This window comes from Alternaria triticimaculans (genome assembly GCF_023758025.1).
Source record: "Alternaria triticimaculans strain BMP 0046 chromosome Unknown scaffold_33, whole genome shotgun sequence".
In the NCBI taxonomy this organism is placed as follows: domain Eukaryota; kingdom Fungi; phylum Ascomycota; class Dothideomycetes; order Pleosporales; family Pleosporaceae; genus Alternaria; species Alternaria triticimaculans.
Window position 1 is genome coordinate 24,248 of NW_026055990.1, and position 18,489 is coordinate 42,736.

The 18,489-nt window shown below is 52.2% G+C and overlaps 7 protein-coding genes across 7 annotated transcripts; 4 read left to right on the plus strand and 3 right to left on the minus strand.

Moving 5' to 3' along the window:
• Positions 1-2,236, plus strand: J4E78_010461 (uncharacterized protein; the record flags this gene model as incomplete). The annotated part of the gene is made up of 2 exons (XM_049371039.1): positions 1-916; positions 1,641-2,236. The coding sequence occupies 2 exons, from the start codon at positions 1-3 to the stop codon at positions 2,234-2,236; spliced, it is 1,512 nt and encodes a 503-aa protein (XP_049217192.1).
• A 405-nt stretch (positions 2,237-2,641) lies between these two features.
• On the plus strand, positions 2,642-6,127 carry J4E78_010462 (uncharacterized protein; the record flags this gene model as incomplete). Its single annotated transcript, XM_049371040.1, has 3 exons — positions 2,642-2,799; positions 2,868-4,635; positions 4,682-6,127. The coding sequence occupies 3 exons, from the start codon at positions 2,642-2,644 to the stop codon at positions 6,125-6,127; spliced, it is 3,372 nt and encodes a 1,123-aa protein (XP_049217193.1).
• A 326-nt stretch (positions 6,128-6,453) lies between these two features.
• Positions 6,454-7,835, minus strand: J4E78_010463 (uncharacterized protein; the record flags this gene model as incomplete). The annotated part of the gene is made up of 4 exons (XM_049371041.1): positions 6,454-6,614; positions 6,673-6,966; positions 7,017-7,087; positions 7,138-7,835. The coding sequence occupies 4 exons, from the start codon at positions 7,833-7,835 to the stop codon at positions 6,454-6,456; spliced, it is 1,224 nt and encodes a 407-aa protein (XP_049217194.1).
• Positions 7,836-8,517: 682 nt separating this feature from the next.
• On the minus strand, positions 8,518-10,011 carry J4E78_010464 (uncharacterized protein; the record flags this gene model as incomplete). Its single annotated transcript, XM_049371042.1, has 4 exons — positions 8,518-9,062; positions 9,111-9,643; positions 9,732-9,876; positions 9,948-10,011. The coding sequence occupies 4 exons, from the start codon at positions 10,009-10,011 to the stop codon at positions 8,518-8,520; spliced, it is 1,287 nt and encodes a 428-aa protein (XP_049217195.1).
• Positions 10,012-10,875: 864 nt separating this feature from the next.
• On the plus strand, positions 10,876-12,731 carry J4E78_010465 (uncharacterized protein; the record flags this gene model as incomplete). The annotated part of the gene is made up of 6 exons (XM_049371043.1): positions 10,876-10,959; positions 11,017-11,144; positions 11,195-11,408; positions 11,455-11,704; positions 11,750-12,512; positions 12,572-12,731. 6 exons carry the CDS (start codon positions 10,876-10,878, stop codon positions 12,729-12,731), a joined length of 1,599 nt encoding a protein of 532 aa, XP_049217196.1.
• A 255-nt stretch (positions 12,732-12,986) lies between these two features.
• Positions 12,987-14,670, plus strand: J4E78_010466 (uncharacterized protein; the record flags this gene model as incomplete). Its single annotated transcript, XM_049371044.1, has 4 exons — positions 12,987-13,175; positions 13,227-13,495; positions 13,544-14,390; positions 14,443-14,670. 4 exons carry the CDS (start codon positions 12,987-12,989, stop codon positions 14,668-14,670), a joined length of 1,533 nt encoding a protein of 510 aa, XP_049217197.1.
• Positions 14,671-14,793: 123 nt separating this feature from the next.
• Positions 14,794-16,571, minus strand: J4E78_010467 (uncharacterized protein; the record flags this gene model as incomplete). The annotated part of the gene is made up of 2 exons (XM_049371045.1): positions 14,794-16,158; positions 16,563-16,571. 2 exons carry the CDS (start codon positions 16,569-16,571, stop codon positions 14,794-14,796), a joined length of 1,374 nt encoding a protein of 457 aa, XP_049217198.1.
• Between the last annotated feature and the right edge of the window lie 1,918 nt (positions 16,572-18,489).

An 18,489-nucleotide genomic window follows, 5' to 3' on the forward strand; every position in this document is an offset into this window, starting at 1 on the left:
ATGTTCCGCTCCCGAGCAGCTCTTGCAGATGTCCTCCTGCCCGAAATCTCCCTCCCAATCGACTACTCTTTCGGCGTGCGGGTACCAACATCTTCCAACCCATCATCATCCAACCCTCTAGCACTTCTTGTGAACGGTTACACAGTCAAGATCCCACTCATCGCCAGTTCAGGCACTCTCGTCTCCTGGATAGCCAACTACGCCGACGGAAAGGCATACAACACACAGTTCACTTCCATCAATCCCTCGGCGCCTAGGAACATCACCACAGACTCCGATTCCACGTCACAGCAAGGTGGAAACAGCGTCTCAAACGCAACAGCATTAGCAGATGGCCGACAAGCTCGCGTGATCACGACATCTTTCTCCTCAGGCAACGCCGCATCCGCCGCAGCTGCCGCCCTCGATGGCACAAACTCCGATTCCACGTCCTCATCCGGCGCCGCAAACAGCACAGCAGTAGCTACAACCAATGCCTTAGGCGAAGTCTTCATCTTCACCTCCGCCAACACCGCCAACGCCCTAAACTCGCAATCTATCAAGAACGCCAAAGGCGCCGAAGCAGCATCCTCCTGCGCCGCTGACTCCGGGCCTGCTGCGTCCGCACAAGCAGAGCAGGTCAACAGCCTCTACATTCCCATTGGTACTTCTGCAGACGGCAAGGAAACGCAATGGCTGAAGAGCTCGGCTTATGCGGCGTGTGCGGCGGGTGTTGATTCGCCGAATCAGGGAGGTAGTTCGAGTTCGGGGAGTCAGTCTAGTTTGACGGGGGTGAAGAGTAGTGTTACTTGTAATGGGGCTACTAGCAGTGATCAAACGAAGAGCACGACGTACAAGGTTAGTGTTAAGGGGAGGTATACGTTGTTGAAGGGGTTTAATGGTGCGGTTGGTGGGCAGAGGGTTGCCGATAGTAAGAGTCAGTGTTAGATGCGTCGTGGGTGTCTCATCTGTAGCCGGTAGTGTAAAGCTCACTCAAGAGTGTAGCTACATCTCCCTAGTTTTTATTCGTTACTTAGTTGGATGGCATGTCTTGAATTCTGCAATATTTATCACAATGCAACAAACATCGATGTTTCACTTCATCAATCCTGCCTTTGTGTGAACATCATCATATACCCTCTTTAGCTATCACAACATTCTCGACATCGTTCTGTTCTCTCTACTGCATATCTTCATATCCTGCTATCTGAAGAAACTGGCCCTGGTCCCCTTTCACTTTCACCTTGGCAAATTCGGGCGCACCTTCACTTTCTCCCACTCTGCACTGACGTTACTACTGTCAAGTCGCACAGTGATAGCTGTCTCCCAGATTAGACTAGCTTGACGCGCGCTCCGCTTTGATAGAGACAATAGAAGAAACTTGATTACCTCTACGATGTCAAGACCCTTGCTGCTGAAGACACTTACCTCCTCATCCACAAGCCCATTTGCACATCACATCAGCGACATGCTTGACTTATTATCTTCATTAATCTTCACACCTCTGGCTAGTAAGACGCCGCCTCTGGACGTTTCGGACTTGACATCGTGCCTCCTCACCTCATATCCGCTCCAAAACACACCCTGGCGCGATCCATACTATCCCATACATGGCCACAGCCCACTGCGAGCCGAATACGTATTGCCTAATTCAAGGCCAGACGAGCGCAATGGTGAGGCGACAAGTCCCTCGACGTATCGCGACTCCTCCACACCACTCTCACAAGGGCCAACGTCGTCCTCAGCCAGCCACGACAGCTTGAAAGCTGAGCCTTGCGAACCGCTTGAAGTCGAGCAGGGTGATACAGGCTATCGAGGTCCAGCGGCCAATGTGGTAGCCAGCAGACTACCGCAGGTAGAGGCCGATAGGACGGACCAGCGTCGTGAGAATGAAGACATCCACCGCATACGAAGTATTTTGCACAAGAAGCGACAATGGGAAGATCGCATGGCGGTTCTGCTGGGTGAGAAGATGTTGGCAAATGACGTGAATCGACATCTGGGAGCCACGGAGGTGAAATATCTACCCGAAGACGAACACACAACGGGCAAAGGAACGATCGGTACCAACGGGCACCGAAGAATGCACGAATTCCTGCACAGTAAGGAGAAGAAGAGGAAACGAAGTGTTGAAGACATTGGAGATGAGGTCACGGATGATAAGGGTGCCAAGAGGACGCGGACAGTGCCTCGGGGCATATTGAAGATGCACACAGAGAAGAAAGATCGATTGTTAGCCAGCAGACATACCGGATGAACACGACGTGGACCTGGCATACAAGAGACAAGTCAGACGCAGACGGAGTACAGCGCAGTGAAACCACATGTCGCGCCTGCATGATCACCCCAATGTCACCCAAATACGCTACAACTTCAGTCTGGATCGACGAGTATTGGCAGATTCACCGCCTTGAGATGCCGATTATCCGCAAAGGGTGGAAAAGGAAGTTTGACTGCAAGATGGAACCAAGTGGAGATGAGTGGGTAATGGATCATGGGGCAGGGAGCATGGGCCCCCATCGCCAAGATGCGGGGAGAGCTCCTCCCCAACACAGCCGGAGCCATGCAAGGTACCACAGCTGCTGTAGCGTGCTGTTGACGTTGTCGACATTCCCACACCGCCTCGAACGAGTTCCAATCCCCATCTCCAGCCTCATCCACCATGGGAGGAGAATCGCACCGCAACATGCCCGTGCCCGTGGCCAAAGACTACCCACAGCTGGCGGCTGGTCCCGTTGGCAAGCAGATCCACAGCATCTACCAGAGCCGACTGAGGCAGTTCCTCGATGCAGGACAGTACAGGGAACAGAGTCTGATTGGGTAAGTCTTGAGCTTCACGCCTTCCTGCTCCTCTATTCCCAGCTCCAAGATGCTCATACGTCATGCAGCAAGCTCACAGAAGCTGTCGCGTCCGGTACCGACTGGGTGAAGCTCTCCGTCTACTCTCCCCCGAACCTCTCGCGCCCGCTCTTCAAGGAAGCCACCTCCCATGCTTTCCACCCCACCAAAGTCGGCGAGTCATTTGGCCCCAGCTGGTCGACCCACTGGTTCAAGGTCCAACTTACGGTGCCCAAGCACATGCTGGACAAGGAACATCTTGAATTCGTCTGGGACGCAAACAACGAGGGTCTGATTTGGACCGAAGATGGGCACACTGTCCATGGACTGACAGGTGGCGGCGAACGCACACAATGGATCCTGCCCAAGGAGTTTAGAGACGGCAAAGAGCATACCTTCTACATCGAGATGGCCTGCAACGGCATGTTCGGCAATGCCCCCGGCGGCGACTCGATTCAGCCACCAGACCCAGACAGGTACTACACGCTGCACACTGCTGAGGTTCAGGCGGTCAACCTGGAGGCGAGAGGGCTATACTTTGACTTCTGGGAGATTGGAGATGCCGCCCGCGAGTTCCCTGGGGACTCAACACAGGCCCATGATGCCCAGAAGGTCGGCAACCGCATCATCGACACTTTCATTGCGGGCAATGGAAGCCAAGAGAGCATCAAAGCCTGCCGCAAGATTGCGGCGGAGTATGTCGGTAAGGACGTAGACTCGCACAAAGTATACGAGACCGAACAGGAGGCTCTCGTTCACGGTATCGGCTACTGCCACATCGACACGTGTTGGCTCTGGCCATTCGACGAGACCAAGCGAAAGGTCAACCGATCCTGGTCGAACCAGTGTGACCTCATCGAGCGATACCCCGAGCTTCGCTTCTGCTGCTCGCAAGCGCAGCAATACAAGTGGCTCGAGCAGTACTACCCTTCCACATTTGATCGCGTTAAGAAGAAGGTCAAGGAAGGCAGCTTCCAGCCTATCGGTGGTAGTTGGGTCGAGCATGACACCAATCTTCCTGGCGGAGAGTCGCTTATCAGGCAATTCTTGTACGGCCAGCGCTACTTCGAGAGCAAGTTTGGCCAGCGGTGTCGCACTTTCTGGCTGCCGGACACTTTCGGATACTCGACGCAATTGCCGCAAATCTGTCGCATCTCGGGCATGACCAGATTTCTCACTCAGAAGCTAAGCTGGAACAACATCAACAACTTCCCACACACGACATTCAACTGGGTCGCATTGGACAACAGCCAGGTCATCTGCCACATGCCGCCATCTGAGACGTATACATGCGAAGCGAACTTCGGTGACGTCAAGCGCAGCGTCACACAGCACAAGTCGCTCGACCAAGACAAGTCATCGCTAATTGTTTTCGGTAAGGGAGACGGAGGCGGTGGTCCGACATGGCAGCACCTTGAGAAACTCAGGCGATGCCGTGGTATCAGCGACACTGCTGGTCTGTTGCCTCGCGTCAAGCTAGGCGACTCAGCAGACGACTTCTTCGACCGCCTGGAGAAGAAGGTCGAGAATGGTACTGAGCTCGTGACATGGTATGGCGAGCTGTACTTCGAGCTACACCGTGGTACATACACTACGCAATCGAACAACAAGCGCAATAACAGGAAGTCGGAAATAATGCTGAGGGACATTGAGTACCTGGCGACTTTGGCGACCATCAAGAACGGCTTCGGCAAGAAGAGCTCGTACAAGTACCCGAAGAAGGACATTGATGACATGTGGGAGAACGTGCTCTTGTGTCAATTCCACGACTGTCTACCTGGAAGTTCTATCGAGATGTGCTACGACGACTCCGATCGGGTATGTTGCTAATCTCCAAACTTGACTTCATGACTGACTTTCTTAGATTTACGCCGAAGTGTTTGCTACTGGAGAGAGGCTGCTTTCCGACGCCCTTGCTGAACTTGGCTTTAACGATGAGACTAGCTGGGATCAAGACACCAAGCTATTCGCGATAAACACCTTACCATGGAGCCGTACCGAAATCATCAAGTTGCCGAGCGAGGCAAGTCGAACGAAGTATAGTCCTCCAGGGGCAGAGTACGGTCTCGCTCATCGTAACGGATCTCAGAAGGGTTTGGGCGCTCTTGACATGTTCCCACTCCACTCTGCGTACCCTGCTCAGAAGGCGACCATTGAGGAGATTCATCCCAATGTTTACGAACTCCGCAACTCGCAATTCGTTGTACAGGTCAACAACGGTGCCATAACCTCGCTCTTCGATATTGCCGCCGATCGCGAATTGATCCCCAAGGGTGCCAAAGCCGGTCAGCTTGTAATTTACGACGATAAGCCACTTTACTGGCAAGCCTGGGATGTCGAAGTCTACCACCTTCAGTCCCGGCAGGAACTCGAGCCCAGCAAGGTGACCATTGCGGAGAACAGCGTTCACCGTGTGAGCCTGGTGATTGAGACGAAGGTCTCAGACAAGTCCTGGGTAAAGACGACCATGAGCCTGCCTGCAGCCGTAGGAAACACACCCAGTGCTATAGAGTTTGACGCAGAGATCGAATGGCACGAGACAATGAGGTTCCTCAAGGTCGAGTTCCCAGTCGACATTGTGAACACAGAAGCCAGCTACGAGACGCAGTTTGGTATCGTGCGCCGACCCACGCACTACAACACTACATGGGACATGGCCAAATTCGAGGTTTGCTGCCACAAGTGGGCCGATCTTTCCGAGGCTACCTACGGTGTCTCGATCCTGAACGACAGCAAGTACGGGTTCGCAGTCGCCGGAAACGTTATGCGTCTCTCCCTTCTCCGCTCTCCCAAGGCTCCCGACGCCCACGCCGATATGGGAAGCCACAAGACTCGCTACGCGATCTTCCCCCACAAGGGCGGTCTAGACGAACGCACAGTGCGCAAGGCCTTTGAGTTCAACAACCCTCTCAAGATCGTTGGCCGCCAGGGCCTGCACGCCCCGCCATCCGCCATGCACAGTGGTCTTCTGAACCCCTTCCACATCTACGGCGCACCCAACCTCGTGCTCGACACCATCAAGCGTGGCGAGGATGATGAAGATGTCAGCCGTGGTGAACTGCCGATCAAGAAGGGTCATTCGATTGTCCTACGCATCTACGACAGTCTGGGTGGAAAGAGCAAGGGCGTGCTTACCTGGGGTGACGTCGATGTGAAGAAGGTGATCAAGGTCAATGCGCTGGAAGACGAGGAGGGTGAGCCGCTGGACATAAGCGACATGAGGGTAGGAGCTGAAGAAGTGAAGGAGAAGGGTGTGCCAATCGAGGTTCGCGCATTCGAAGTGGCGAGTTACAAGCTGTTGTTGGCGTAGGTATGGTCAGGGTGAAACGGTTGAGGGGTAATGAGTAATGAGAGTATGTGGTATAACATGGACGGTCCTTCGAGCAGTTGGGGTCATCTTGGAATACTGTCCGGGCGTTGAGTATACATAGTTGGGCATCAAGCATAAGCAATATTACTTTTCGTAACCAGCACGGTCAACCTGCTTTTTGAGATCAAGGTGAAAACTGTGTCATTGTGTCCAAAACGCCTATGATGCCGTATCCCAAGCTCTATATCTCGATTGATGCCATCAATCTACCCTGACCCTAAAACGGGCCTAAAGCAAGCACTCGCTCGCCTTGCTGGAGTGCAGACCTAGTGGATGCGATCCAACTTGAGCCTGTTCCTGGCAATCTTGTCATCGACCGAATCGGTCTTGCCAGTGATGCGTGTAATGTGCGTGTTCTGGTTATCGACCTCCTCGCCCATCGCGCGACCGAGTTGGTTGAGGTTCTTGGCCATGCCATGAAGTTGGTCTGTTGAAAGAAATCTGTTAGAATGCACGCATCAATGGAATAGATGGGGAGTACGTACCCAAGTTGTTATCGATCTCGTTCTCCATCTCATCGTCCTCCTCGTCAGCCTCGAACTGGAACTTCGAGCGCGCAGCCAGCGAGCTCTTGTTGTTGCCTTGTGGGCCACCGCCTGTGGCTAGCTTACGCTGGGCTTCGTTTGCACGGGCTCCAGATTCCCACTTGGCCCGGTTGGTTTGTTCCCGGGTATCACGGTCGCGTGCGTGCTGGTCCATGGCTTGTTGCATTTGCTTCTCACGCTTGGAGTTGCCTGTGAAGGGGTTGGGGACGATGGAGAACATGCTTGCGTTGATGCCTGGAGACGGGTTAGTCATGGATGATACGTCTTGAGGGGTGCGTCCTTACGAGCCAGTTCCTTAGTCTGTCCATTTGCTCTGTCGCTCTGGATAGAGGCAAGGTCGAGGTTGCGTTCCGTGCTAGAAACGAGTTAGCTGTGTATTGACGTGTCCAGGTCTGTTTAACGTACTTATGAATACGCTCTCCCTGTGCTGCTAGTGTCCCTAGAGTTCCTCGACCGGTTTCCAAAGCCTGCTCAGCTAGACGGAGAGCGTTTCTTGTGCTCGCAACATCCTGCTGCTTCATGAACTTGATCTCCTGCTTTGTGGCGTCGATGTCTTCCTCTTCTTGTTCTTCAGCCGTCAATTGACGGTCCTCGTATGCTCCGTAGCCACCAGGCGCAGAGCCATAGCCACCGGGAGCACCAGCTCCATATCCGCCACCAGGGGTGCTGCCATAGGCACCGCTTTGACCCAGGGCGCTAGGCTGCTGAGGCGGCTGCGCTTGCTGGCGTTGTGGTGCGTTGCCGAACAACTCATTACGGCCTGCCTCGGTGCTCATGGTGTCGTTGGACGCAGTCCTTCCCAGGCCTCCGTAGCCGCCGGGCCGCTGTGGTGCGCCTCCGCCATAGCGATCGGCTCCATAGCCTGACTGTGCGCCGTAGCTGCCTCCTTGCGCGCCGTATCCGCCTGGTCGCTGTCCGTAGCTCTGGCCCGGGCCGGTGACGGCCGGCGTCTTCTCTTGGCGGAACGAGTTGTCCTGGCCTTCGTTCGAGTACGAGGGGGGTGGTTGTGCGTATGGGTCCTTGCCTACAGGCGCGGCATACGGGTTCTGGGCGGCTGGGCTCTCCTTTCCGCCCTTGTCCTTCTTTTTGGAGAACAGACCCATGATTCAGGTGTGGAGTTTTGGGTGTGGTGAAGAAGACGAGGAGATGAGTCGCGTCTTGTAGGCGTCGACGTCAGGGGTGGGTGCGGTGAGGGCTGACGGGTCGGGGAGCACCAAGGGAATTGTGGGGTGCGTTCCAAGGTTATCGATTGGGCGAGCCAAGGTTCAGGGTCTCGCGGCGGGAACTCGAAAAGTGAATGAAGGAAGGCACGAGATGAAGAGGCGATGCAGTATTATATGAATGTCACAGGTAGAGGAAGTCGCGTTTGAGCAATGAATGTTTTGCTGCGTCTGGCGTTTCAATCATAAGAAGCGCCCAATGCCGCTAGCGAAGGCGGAGCCCTGGGGGTGAGTACGCCACCGCTTGTGGCTGAGGGCCGCTTGCAAGGAACTGCTCGAAATAGCTACAAGAGACGTTCCACCCGTGGTTCGAGTGAAAGCGAAAACTGTTCTAGATATTTGTTACGAGACTTCGTCCTGAGCAGCGGGTTGCAAACCTCAATGCGAAGATTGGTAAGGCTGTCGCATGGTTGGGCCCACATCATTTGGTCCCTGCAGCCGCACTCAGGCACCGCACCTAAATTGGCCCTGTTGAGATCCACCCATACGCATATATCGAGCCCTACAACATTTTCTGGGTATTCTTCGTCCTGCAATCTATAACGTGAATAGCAAGCATGCACGATTACGTCGTCCAAATCGCGCTGTCCTCCTCGTGTGTAACCTCGCCGTCCGAAGAGGGTAGATCCTCGTGCTCCTCTTTTGTCCAGATCTCGTTTCCCGTCACCACCGGGAACGAAGTCAGGACACGGCTAATGTCTCCCCACCATACTTCGCCAAACCTTCGATACCAATCCACTGTAACTTTCAGACCCTCATCAAAGCTCGTCTTGGGTTCCCAACCCAGTGCGCTCAGCTTGGACCCGTCCGTCGCATAGCGCTGGTCGTTGAACGGCCGGTCTTCAGTGTGCTCGACCCATTTCGACAGCTCGGCAGGGGAGTCATGGGATATTTCGAAGACATCCAGCAGCCTGCGACATATGTCCGAGTTCGATATCTCGTCCTTGGACGCGATGTTGTAGATCTGACCAATGTCGCCTTTGTGAAGTATGGTGTCTAGCGCGTCTACGATGTCCCCTGCGTACAGATATCGTCTTGTGGGGGAGCCGTCGCCGTGGAGTAAGAGCTTCTGTTTTCGTTGTAGCAACATGATGAACTTTGGGATGATCTCTGCACAAGTCAGCTCAGTCATCAACCCTAGGATCTGGGATGGCCTACTCTCAGGGAACTGATGTGGTCCGTATACATTGTTCGCACGAACGGTGATCAGGGGCAGCTTGAAGCTACTCCTGTATGCGCTGACCATCATCTCTGCTGCTGCTTTACTCGCCGAGTATGGATTTGTTGGGGCCAGTATGCTCGTCTCGCCCAGGTCTGCCGCTCCGACAGGTACATCGCCGTATACCTCATCGGTCGAGATGTGTATGAATCTATTGACACCATGTTCTCTCGCCCTCTCAAGCAGAACATGGGTGCCATATACATTGGTGTTCGTGAATTCGTATGAATTGCCAAAGCTAAGGTCGACGTGCGATTGTGCCGCGAAGTGGAAGAGCGTGTCAATTTTGTGTTTTCGCAAGACGCGCTTTACGTCCGCTGGTGACGTTATGTCGCCTTGTTCGAATGTAAAGTTGGGTCGTTCATCGAGGATTCGCGTGTTGTTCAGCGCAGCGCAGTAGTCCAGCTTGTCGAATGATACGACATTGTAGTGTGGGTATGTGAGCACCAGATGCCGTACGAACCAGCAAGCTCTATTTTGTTGAGTCAGTCGTGATGCATCAAAAGACAAGATCAAGAGACGCACAGCTCACAACTTTCCGTGCTCTCGTCGCAACGTACATGAAGCCAGCTCCACCAGTTATCAAGATGTTCTTCGCATCAGGAAGAGGCTCGAAGTTAGTGCTGCCAATGAGTATCGGCGCCTGCTTCCATAGTTCCTGCTTGACATGCGATCTTGCATTGAGAACGGTTGACCTTCGCCGGCCTGGTGCTGTTAGCGTCGGGGTTGGACTGTGCCTTGCATTGCATCGTGCAGGTGCCCAGGTGGAGACTTACGCTTTACGCCATTGGTGCCATTGGGCACATAGTGGGCGCTGTCAGAGTCTTGACTGGAACCCATAGTAGCGGTAGCTTCTGTTGTCATCTACCAAGCGTCGTCGAACGCTTGCTTGACATGCTCGAGTTTAACATGCAATAAGTTGTATTGGTCACGTATGCGCGCGCTGCTGGCCGCGTGTCTGCGACGAGCGCGATTTGGCACTAACCCGACACGGAGATGTATCCGTCATTGCGCGTTACGTCATCAGGGTCTGGCAAAACTGTCCAGGTGCTCAACACCAACTGAGCGAAAACGCTGCGTGAACACCGCATATGCCCGTATTCCGACACAGCGAATCGTTAGGCCCCGATATATATCATGCATTGGAGATTCGTTGAGCGAAGACCAGCCGTTCCGGACCCGTGAATAGCTTACCTACCGTACCGAAAATCGAGCGAAACAACGCCATGCATCAGTTTGAGCCAAAGGCGCATACTCATTTTCCTCTAAACCAGGGATCTTCTCCGGCTGGTCAATGGTGTCGGTTCCACGTATCTGTAGTTCAATGGAATCCAGTACAGGAGGCATGACAGGGACTGCGTTACACATACCCCGCTTCTCCCCCAGCCCGTCAACACCCATCTACGCGTCTCGTAGCTTTCGCAGCGAATTGGATATGTCGGCGCGATACACATGTTTCGGATTACGCATGTCTTTACTTCCGGCCCTCCCGCGAACAGTAGAAGCGGGCTGCACCACCACGGTAATGTGGGGATGATCCCCCAGTCGTTGCCTTTGGTTACCCATCAAGCAACGATATATCATGTGAGAATACCAGGTATAAGCATCTCATCTAGGAGCTTTGGTCAGCTCTGGCACAATATTCTCTACGCACACCAGCTTTCAGGTTTACTACTGTGCTAATCGATTCTCGTGATTGTGAGCATGTGGGCTATTTATCTTCTTCTTCTGGGCATCGTCGCTCTTGTACTAGACTACGGTCGCATGCTATACCTACGATGGCGAATGGTAATTCCTTACTTCTTTGCCATCCTCATGTCAGGTCTGTCACTAATACGCCTACAGCCTCCAGGGCCATTGCCTTGGCCCATCGTTGGAAATACGTTTAGTCTACCGGAGGAAAAGCCCTGGTATCTTATGGAACAACTTTCGAAACGCTACAACTCCCCGCTTATCACGTTCTGGATCGGGCGGTCAGTTCGTAGCAAGTCTGCTGTTGTGAACGGTGAATAACACAGCGCAGGAGACCGACAGTCTGGATCAATGATGCATGGACTGCGGATGACCTGCTTGTCAAGCGAGCGAACATCTACAACTCTAGGCCTCGCATGCTGATGTTCGCTGAGCTGATGTCCGGTCAAATGAATCTGCTGCACAAATACACGTACACGAAAGAACAGCGTGAAAGGTTTCGCGACCTCAGGAGAGTTACCCACCAGGGTGTTGGGATACAGCAGGTCAGCGGAACGTAGACTTTTACTTTTTATATGCTAACGCCACCAGATAAAACGCCATCGAAGCCTTCAAGACGACGAAAACAAGATAGTGGTATGCGACCTACTCGAGACTCCCGACAGATTCGTAGCTCATTTCGAGCGATACGCTACGAGCGTTGTGTCCATCATCGGATTTGGACGTCGGATTGGAGACATACAAGATCCGTTGATCACTGAAGTGATCGCGCAGATGCAGACCTCTGCTAAGATGGCGGTCGTCGCCAAGGATTTTCCGCGACTGATGGAGACCTTCCCATGTAATTTTTGAAGCCACTTAATCAAATTCATACTAACAAAGACAGGGCTGGCCAAGTTTCCCAATTGGATGGCTCCTTGGGAGCGTGATACTCGACGTTCAGCAAAGCCCAAATACGGCCGCAATGATTTCTTCTATGCTTTGGCTGAAGAAGCCAAGCAATGTCCAGAAGAGAACTACTCCAAGTATCTGTTTCGCGAAGCACCTCACCTCAATCTTCATCCTCTCGAAATCTCCAATCTCGCCGCTAATCTACTCGGTGCTGGAGCGGACACATCAAGCAGCACTCTACAAACAGCAGTACTGGCAATGCGCGCCTTCCCCGAGACCCTTGAACCCGCCTGGGAAGAGCTCGACCGTGTAGTAGGTCGAACACGAAGTCCGACGCTGGATGATGATCTTCCATATCTCCGCGCTTTCGTCAAAGAAGTCTTCCGTTGGCGTTCGGTCGCAGTGATAGGAGGTACTGCTCATGCACCTACCCAGGATGACCACTACAACGGCTACTATATAGCGAAGGGTACCTGGGTACAAGGAAACGTCTGGGCAATACATCACAACGAGCGCGAATTCCCCAACCCCGATCGGTTCAATCCAAGGAGATTCCTCGAAACGGATGATAAGAGACCGTTTCCTGGTGAGAAGGGATATATGACTTTCGGATGGGGCAGAAGAAGCTGTGCTGGTCAAGCGTTGGCAGAGCAGGGTACGCATCTCAGTATTGCACGATTGGTGTGGGCATACAAGGTGGAGCCAGAGGTGGACCCAAACACAGGAGAGCAAGTGCCTGTTGACATCTTCAAATTCACGTAAGTCGTGTTTCGAGACCCCAAGGCTACAAAGCGTTATGGGTACTGACGTCTAGCAGGAGCGGATCAAATTGGCGACCTGAACCATTCAAAGTCAAGTTTACACCCAGACACGAAGAGATCAAGCAGACCGTTATCCGAGAGGCGCAGCAAGCACGGCAAGATCTGGCTAAGTACGACCGCGAAACCAAGTACACGTTCAGCACGTTCTACAAGTAGGGATTGGCTGAGATATGATATCATTCATGGATTGTATGTATGCGCCGACTCGCGAGGTCGATCAACTCTCGAAATGGCAAGGTGTCGGGCATTTCCATACAGCTTTGCATAACACCCCTGCCAGTGCGGAGAAGACATGAGTTTCTCCTCACTGCCCCACGATGCTAACCTCGCATGACTCGCATATCTCGCTGTATAAGGCTGCGATCCCTTCTTCTCGCAGATGGATACCGGTCTGATCCTGCGTGAGCAATAATGGCAAAACTTCAGGAGACGTCCTTGTGGGCGAACCGCAAGTGCTTACTAATATGCTCCGCCGTCGCTATTGCCAGCATGCAGTACGGCATCGATACTGCTGCAGTAGGCGGTCTGCAGGCCATGCCTGGATTTCTGATAGTCTTTGGGTATGAGGACCCGACAAGCCCGCTTGGCTATGGCATTGATGCAAGTAGACATAATCAATGACATCGCGAACGTTACTGACGCGCAAGATAGTCGACAGTGCAACAGCTTATGACCTCTTTGCTAAATCTGGGTTCGTGCGTATCTGCCATTGCTGCCGGTGTCTTTGGTGGCTACTTCGGTCGCAGAAAGGCCTTGTGGCTCGCATGCATCATATGTTTGGCTGCAGTGTCGGTGCAGATTGGCTCTACCTCCAAGGCCGGTTTATACGTGGGCCGACTGTTGCTAGGCTTCTCCAATGGCTTCTTTGTTGTATTCTCGACTGTGTACTGTAGCGAAGCAGCACCGGCGCATCTTCGGGAGTACGTTTTCCAGTCTCCCCAGACACTGGCTCTACTGACAATCAGCAGAATTATGGTCGGACTCTTCTCTTTCTACGTAAATCTCGGAAGCATCATCGGTTCCATCATCGACAACTACACTTCACGCTACCTCTCGAAACTCTCCTACCAAGTGCCTCTCGCCTGTATGTTCATCGTCCCGGTTCTACTCGGCACAGCGCTTTTCTTCGTCCCTGAGAGTCCGCGATGGCTTCTACATCGTGACCAACATGATGCGGCGCGCAAGTCTTTGGAGCGTCTTCGTTTCGACCACGGCGAAGAGCTAGAGTTGGAGTGGGCGGAGATGATCCGTGGCGTAGAAGAAGAGCGTAGGCTCAGTCAAAGCTCAGGCTTTCTGGACCTCTTCCGCGGCAACGACTTGAGACGCACACTACTTTGTTGGGGCACAATTGCCAGTCAGTCAGCGAGTGGCGTCTGGTTCTTCATAGGTTATCAGACCTACTTCTTGGCCATTGCTGGGATTACGAAAGCCTTCGAGTACAGTATTATGAACTCGTGTATCGGTTTCATCGGTGTTCACCTTGGTCTCTTCTCCATGAACAAACTCTTTGGCCGAAGAACGATCATGATCGCTGGAGCGATAGCGTGTGGTCTATGCGAGCTTGCTTGCGGGATTGCAAGCAGCGTAAAGCCCAACTCAGTCGAGACTGGAAACGTGTTGGTGGCCTTTACTGCGCTGTTCCTGTTTTGTTACAATGCCGGGGTGGGCGTTGCGACGAGTCCCCTAGCGACAGAGCTTGTTAGTTCAAGACTGCGAGCTTGGACGGTGGGCAGCGCGAATGCGCTTGGCTACTTCCTGGCTTGGCTGATCGGCTTTTGCTCGCCATACTTTATCAACCCTCAGGATCTTGACTGGGTGAGTGACCATGCGATTGAATCTCTTGTCTATAACACTGACACGATCTCAGGGCCCCCAATACACGTACATATGGGCAGCTTCGAACTTCATTTGTGTTGCCTGGTTCTACTTCTTCCTCCCGGAGACGAAAGCGCGATCACTAGAGGAGCTGGATGAGATCTTCGAAGCTAGAGTGGCGGCACGAAAGTTCAAGCTGTATGAATGCAGGATTGTGGAGGATGCGAAGCATGATGTTTATGGGAAGGAGACAGTTGAGACAACAAAGCAAGCTGCTTGAGGAACTGTATGCATGTCTTCAGCGGGTGTATTACTACTGCATCTATTCCAGCACTCTCAGTAGATGTACAGTCTTGCGCTCCTCCACTCCTCCGCGGCCCGATATGAAGCTTCGCAGTCACATCTATTCCTGCTCATTCTCGTGAGGTAGTTTCACTCGGATTCTCACAATTTCATCAGCTATCGTGGGAGGGTCGTCTGGCGCAGGGAGTTCATAGGACATTTTCCATCCCAGAAAGGGCAGGGCCAGTACTTGTTCACGAGTCCGACTGGTATGCCAATGCGACTCCTGAAACCAGTCTGAAACCCACTGCCATGGGACAAGTGCACTCTCGTAGCTCGTGAAGTCAGTCGTAGCCTTGTAGCTTTTCTCACCAACGGTAAAAGTAGGTGATGAAGCAGTAGGACGATCGTCGCTGTGGAAAAACTTTGGAACAGCCAGACCGCTGACATCTGTGTAGCTCATTGGTGCCTTGCTTCGGTCGGCGATGAATTGGACAAATCGGAAAGAACGCTCGCGAAAGACTGACCGCTCCCAAGAGAGACCGCATTCGGGAGATGGAAGAACCTTGGCTTCTTCCTCACTAGCAAAAGCTTCGCGCGTTTGACCTCGAAGGTCCGCGCACTTGAAGTCCGGGAACTTGTCGAGACAATGTGCCAGCTCGTGAACTAGGACGACAGCGAGAAGAAACTGAGGTCCGAGATTTTGTACAATCGGTGGAGCCGCAGGCTCAGAAGTAATTGGGGTAGCGGCTTTGGGACTCGGGTCGAGCAAGTTGCGGAAGAATGAGTGCAATAGGACACAAGGGCTGGTTTGTTTCAACCCTCCCGGGCGATATCGCCAATCCGAACCCATCTGATCATCGCACCAAGCTACCATGCAAGAGCGTATCTTGGTCTCTAGATCGATTTTAGGCCAGTTGGAAAGCTCCAAGATATCGTTATGGCTTCTGTCCTTGGTCGCGTACGCTGTGTACGCCGTTCGAAGGTCTTTGAACGCGAAGGTTAATCCCATATCCATGTCTTTCGGTGTACGGTCGGATGCTTGCACCTTCCAGGTCAAAACGTCAGCTAAGTTGCTAAGCTTCTCCCTCCAGTCGGCCATCAAGACGGATGGGTGTTCATTCTGAGACGTCGAGGTGTAGATAAGTGGGGGCGGGAAGTCTGCTGCGAAGGTCTTGGAAGGTGAGGTAGTGCTTCTCATTTGATGCCAGAAATACTGCAGAACTCGTTCATCGCTTACGAATCGACTGGCAAGCTGTAGCGCAGGCTTCATGTTATCGTACATGTTCTGTGAGACGCCAATGAACCGGTCGCGAGCGAAGATTGGTGCGATCTCGTTGCTGAGACTACTTGTACTCGAAGTGACATTGAAGAAGCCTTGTTCTTGTAGATACTGAATCGTTTCTTTGCGCACATTATCGACATGGCCTTTGAATTCGTGCATGGGTGATGAGATACGAATGATTTCGCTACGTTCTTCTGGGCGCTTTAAGTATGCTATGGTATGTGCTTGCTATTAGCAAAGCGTAGGCCTCATGTGCTACCCTACCCAGACTGAATTTGATGCTTGCTCTGCAGCGGCTCATTTTACCACGTCATATGACAAGAAAGGAGTCTGAAAAATTATGCATGTTGAACGCCTGGGTGCAATCTACTGATTTGCATTGCAATATTGACTTTATATCCGGTTGATATGCGTGTAGATCGGTACATGTCTCCTTATGTATTCGAAACAGGTTCTTGACTAAAGCCATGCCAAAATGCCGAGTGTTGCAGCTACAGCTAGAAGTGTCGCGCCAAGCGCGTGCTCACCCAAATTGCCTGTCGCCGCGTCTTGTTTAATTAGCAAGCTGTGATAGTGATACAGACTTAGATAAGACGGGTGCATACCTTCGACATCGGGAGTCTCCGTTGCTTCAGCACCATCCTCTTCTGACTCAGTGGTGGAAGGCGACGCTTCAGTGGACTCGGGCGTCTGAGTCTCTGAGGAAGTAGACGGTGTCGATGCGACTCCCGTGTTGGATGATGACATCGCTGAAATCGAGCTCGCAGACACGACTACACACGGTCCGCCAAGGAAAGGGTACGAAGAAGGAGCCATGTCGTTGACGCAGTCAAAGAAATCGCTCCCATTGTCTGCCTCGCACCACTGAGTGCAGTCATTCAGGACACGGACCTCGGCATCGCTGTTGCAGCAGGATGTGATGTTGACGTCGTTTGGAGGAACGTTGACCTGACAGATTTGACCTGTGAGTCCCGTAATGTTGAGACCATTGGGAGCGATACCTGGAGAGCAAGACGTGGGTGTAGGCAGGACTTCGCTCGATGGGATCGTAACGACTTCTGATGCGATCGAAATGAGTGTTGAAGTCATGGTGTTGGGGAGAGGTACAGTCTTTATAGTGAATGCTGAAGTCATGATGTTGGTTAGAGATTCAGTCTCTGTAATGAAGACAGCAAAACGGAATGAGCGAAGTAAGAAGGCGAACAGGGAGAGCACAATACGTGGTAATGCTCAAGTATGCCTAGGTAGGTAGCAGCGATGCAACAAACGCGACGTCATCTGTCATACTGGAAGCCGACCGACCCGGAAACGTGCCTTAGTACATAGCCAAGACAGAGTAAGGCAGACTGAACATAACATCACCCTTTGTTGTCTCAGTGCATCGCCCACCCTGATGCCGCCTGGGAGTGCGCCAAGAGCGGGGACGGTTAGCGCGGCACTACTGGCGCCTTCAGGTACCCGTGCCTCTTACACCTTCACTTCCAGTTATCCGGTAACCTTGATGATACTGCATGCCTCGTTATAGCGACGCTTGGGATGATGTTGCTGTTGCGCTCTTACTAGGATGATAAGATGAGAGGCAGCCCGTCATGGTCGTTACACACGATGCTCAACAGCACTCGCTGCTTAAGGCTGGCAAACTCTAAGAGTGAACAGCCAAGATGCAGTGTCAGACTGTATTAGCATGTGCAGCAGTCGCTGTAAGCCGCTTAAGCAACTACGTTATTAACAGTCGGGGGCTAGTTTACACGCTTCGTGCTTTTCTACAGGTAACGGCTTTGTAGACTTCTACCTAAGAGTTGAACGACGTGAACTGTTGCCGGAAATAGAAGGAAGAAAAGAGTATTTATGTCATCTCGCGCGAGGGTGACATACTAATAACAGCAATTTCTAATTCATGTTAAGTCTAACTTAGCCATTTCGTAAATACTTTGTTTGTGCTTTACACACACTGCTAAACTAGCAATTCTGTAGTTTGAAAATTATCCAAAAGCAAACTTCTTGACTTTTTAGGTTTTCTACTTTGTCTGATACTTACTTTGTTAACTTAGCATTTGCTCTACTATCTGGTATCCATAATTACTAGGATAGCGAATTGCTAGACTAGTAAATCTGTAATGCACTTCTCATCTTTTCGGTAGAATCTCCAGAACGGCAAATCGCCAGAGTAAGAATTCCACAAATCTGCTTCCTATCTTTGTATAGAATTGCCAGATCGGCAAAATACCAGAGCGGCAATCATACAACTCTAATTCCTACCTTTCTATAGAATTGCCAGAACGGCAAATTACTAGAGCGGCAATTCTACAAATGTAACCCAAATCTTTCTGTAGATCTGCCAGATCGGCAAGACACTAGGGCGGCAATCCTGCAAATCTAATCCCAACCTTTCTGTAGAAGTGCCAGGACAATACAATGCTAGAGCGGCATTCCTACAAATGTCATCCTAATCTTTCCGTAGAATTGCCAGGACAGCAAACTACCAGACCAACGAATCCGCGAATCTGCTTCCCATCATTTCTGTAGAATAAC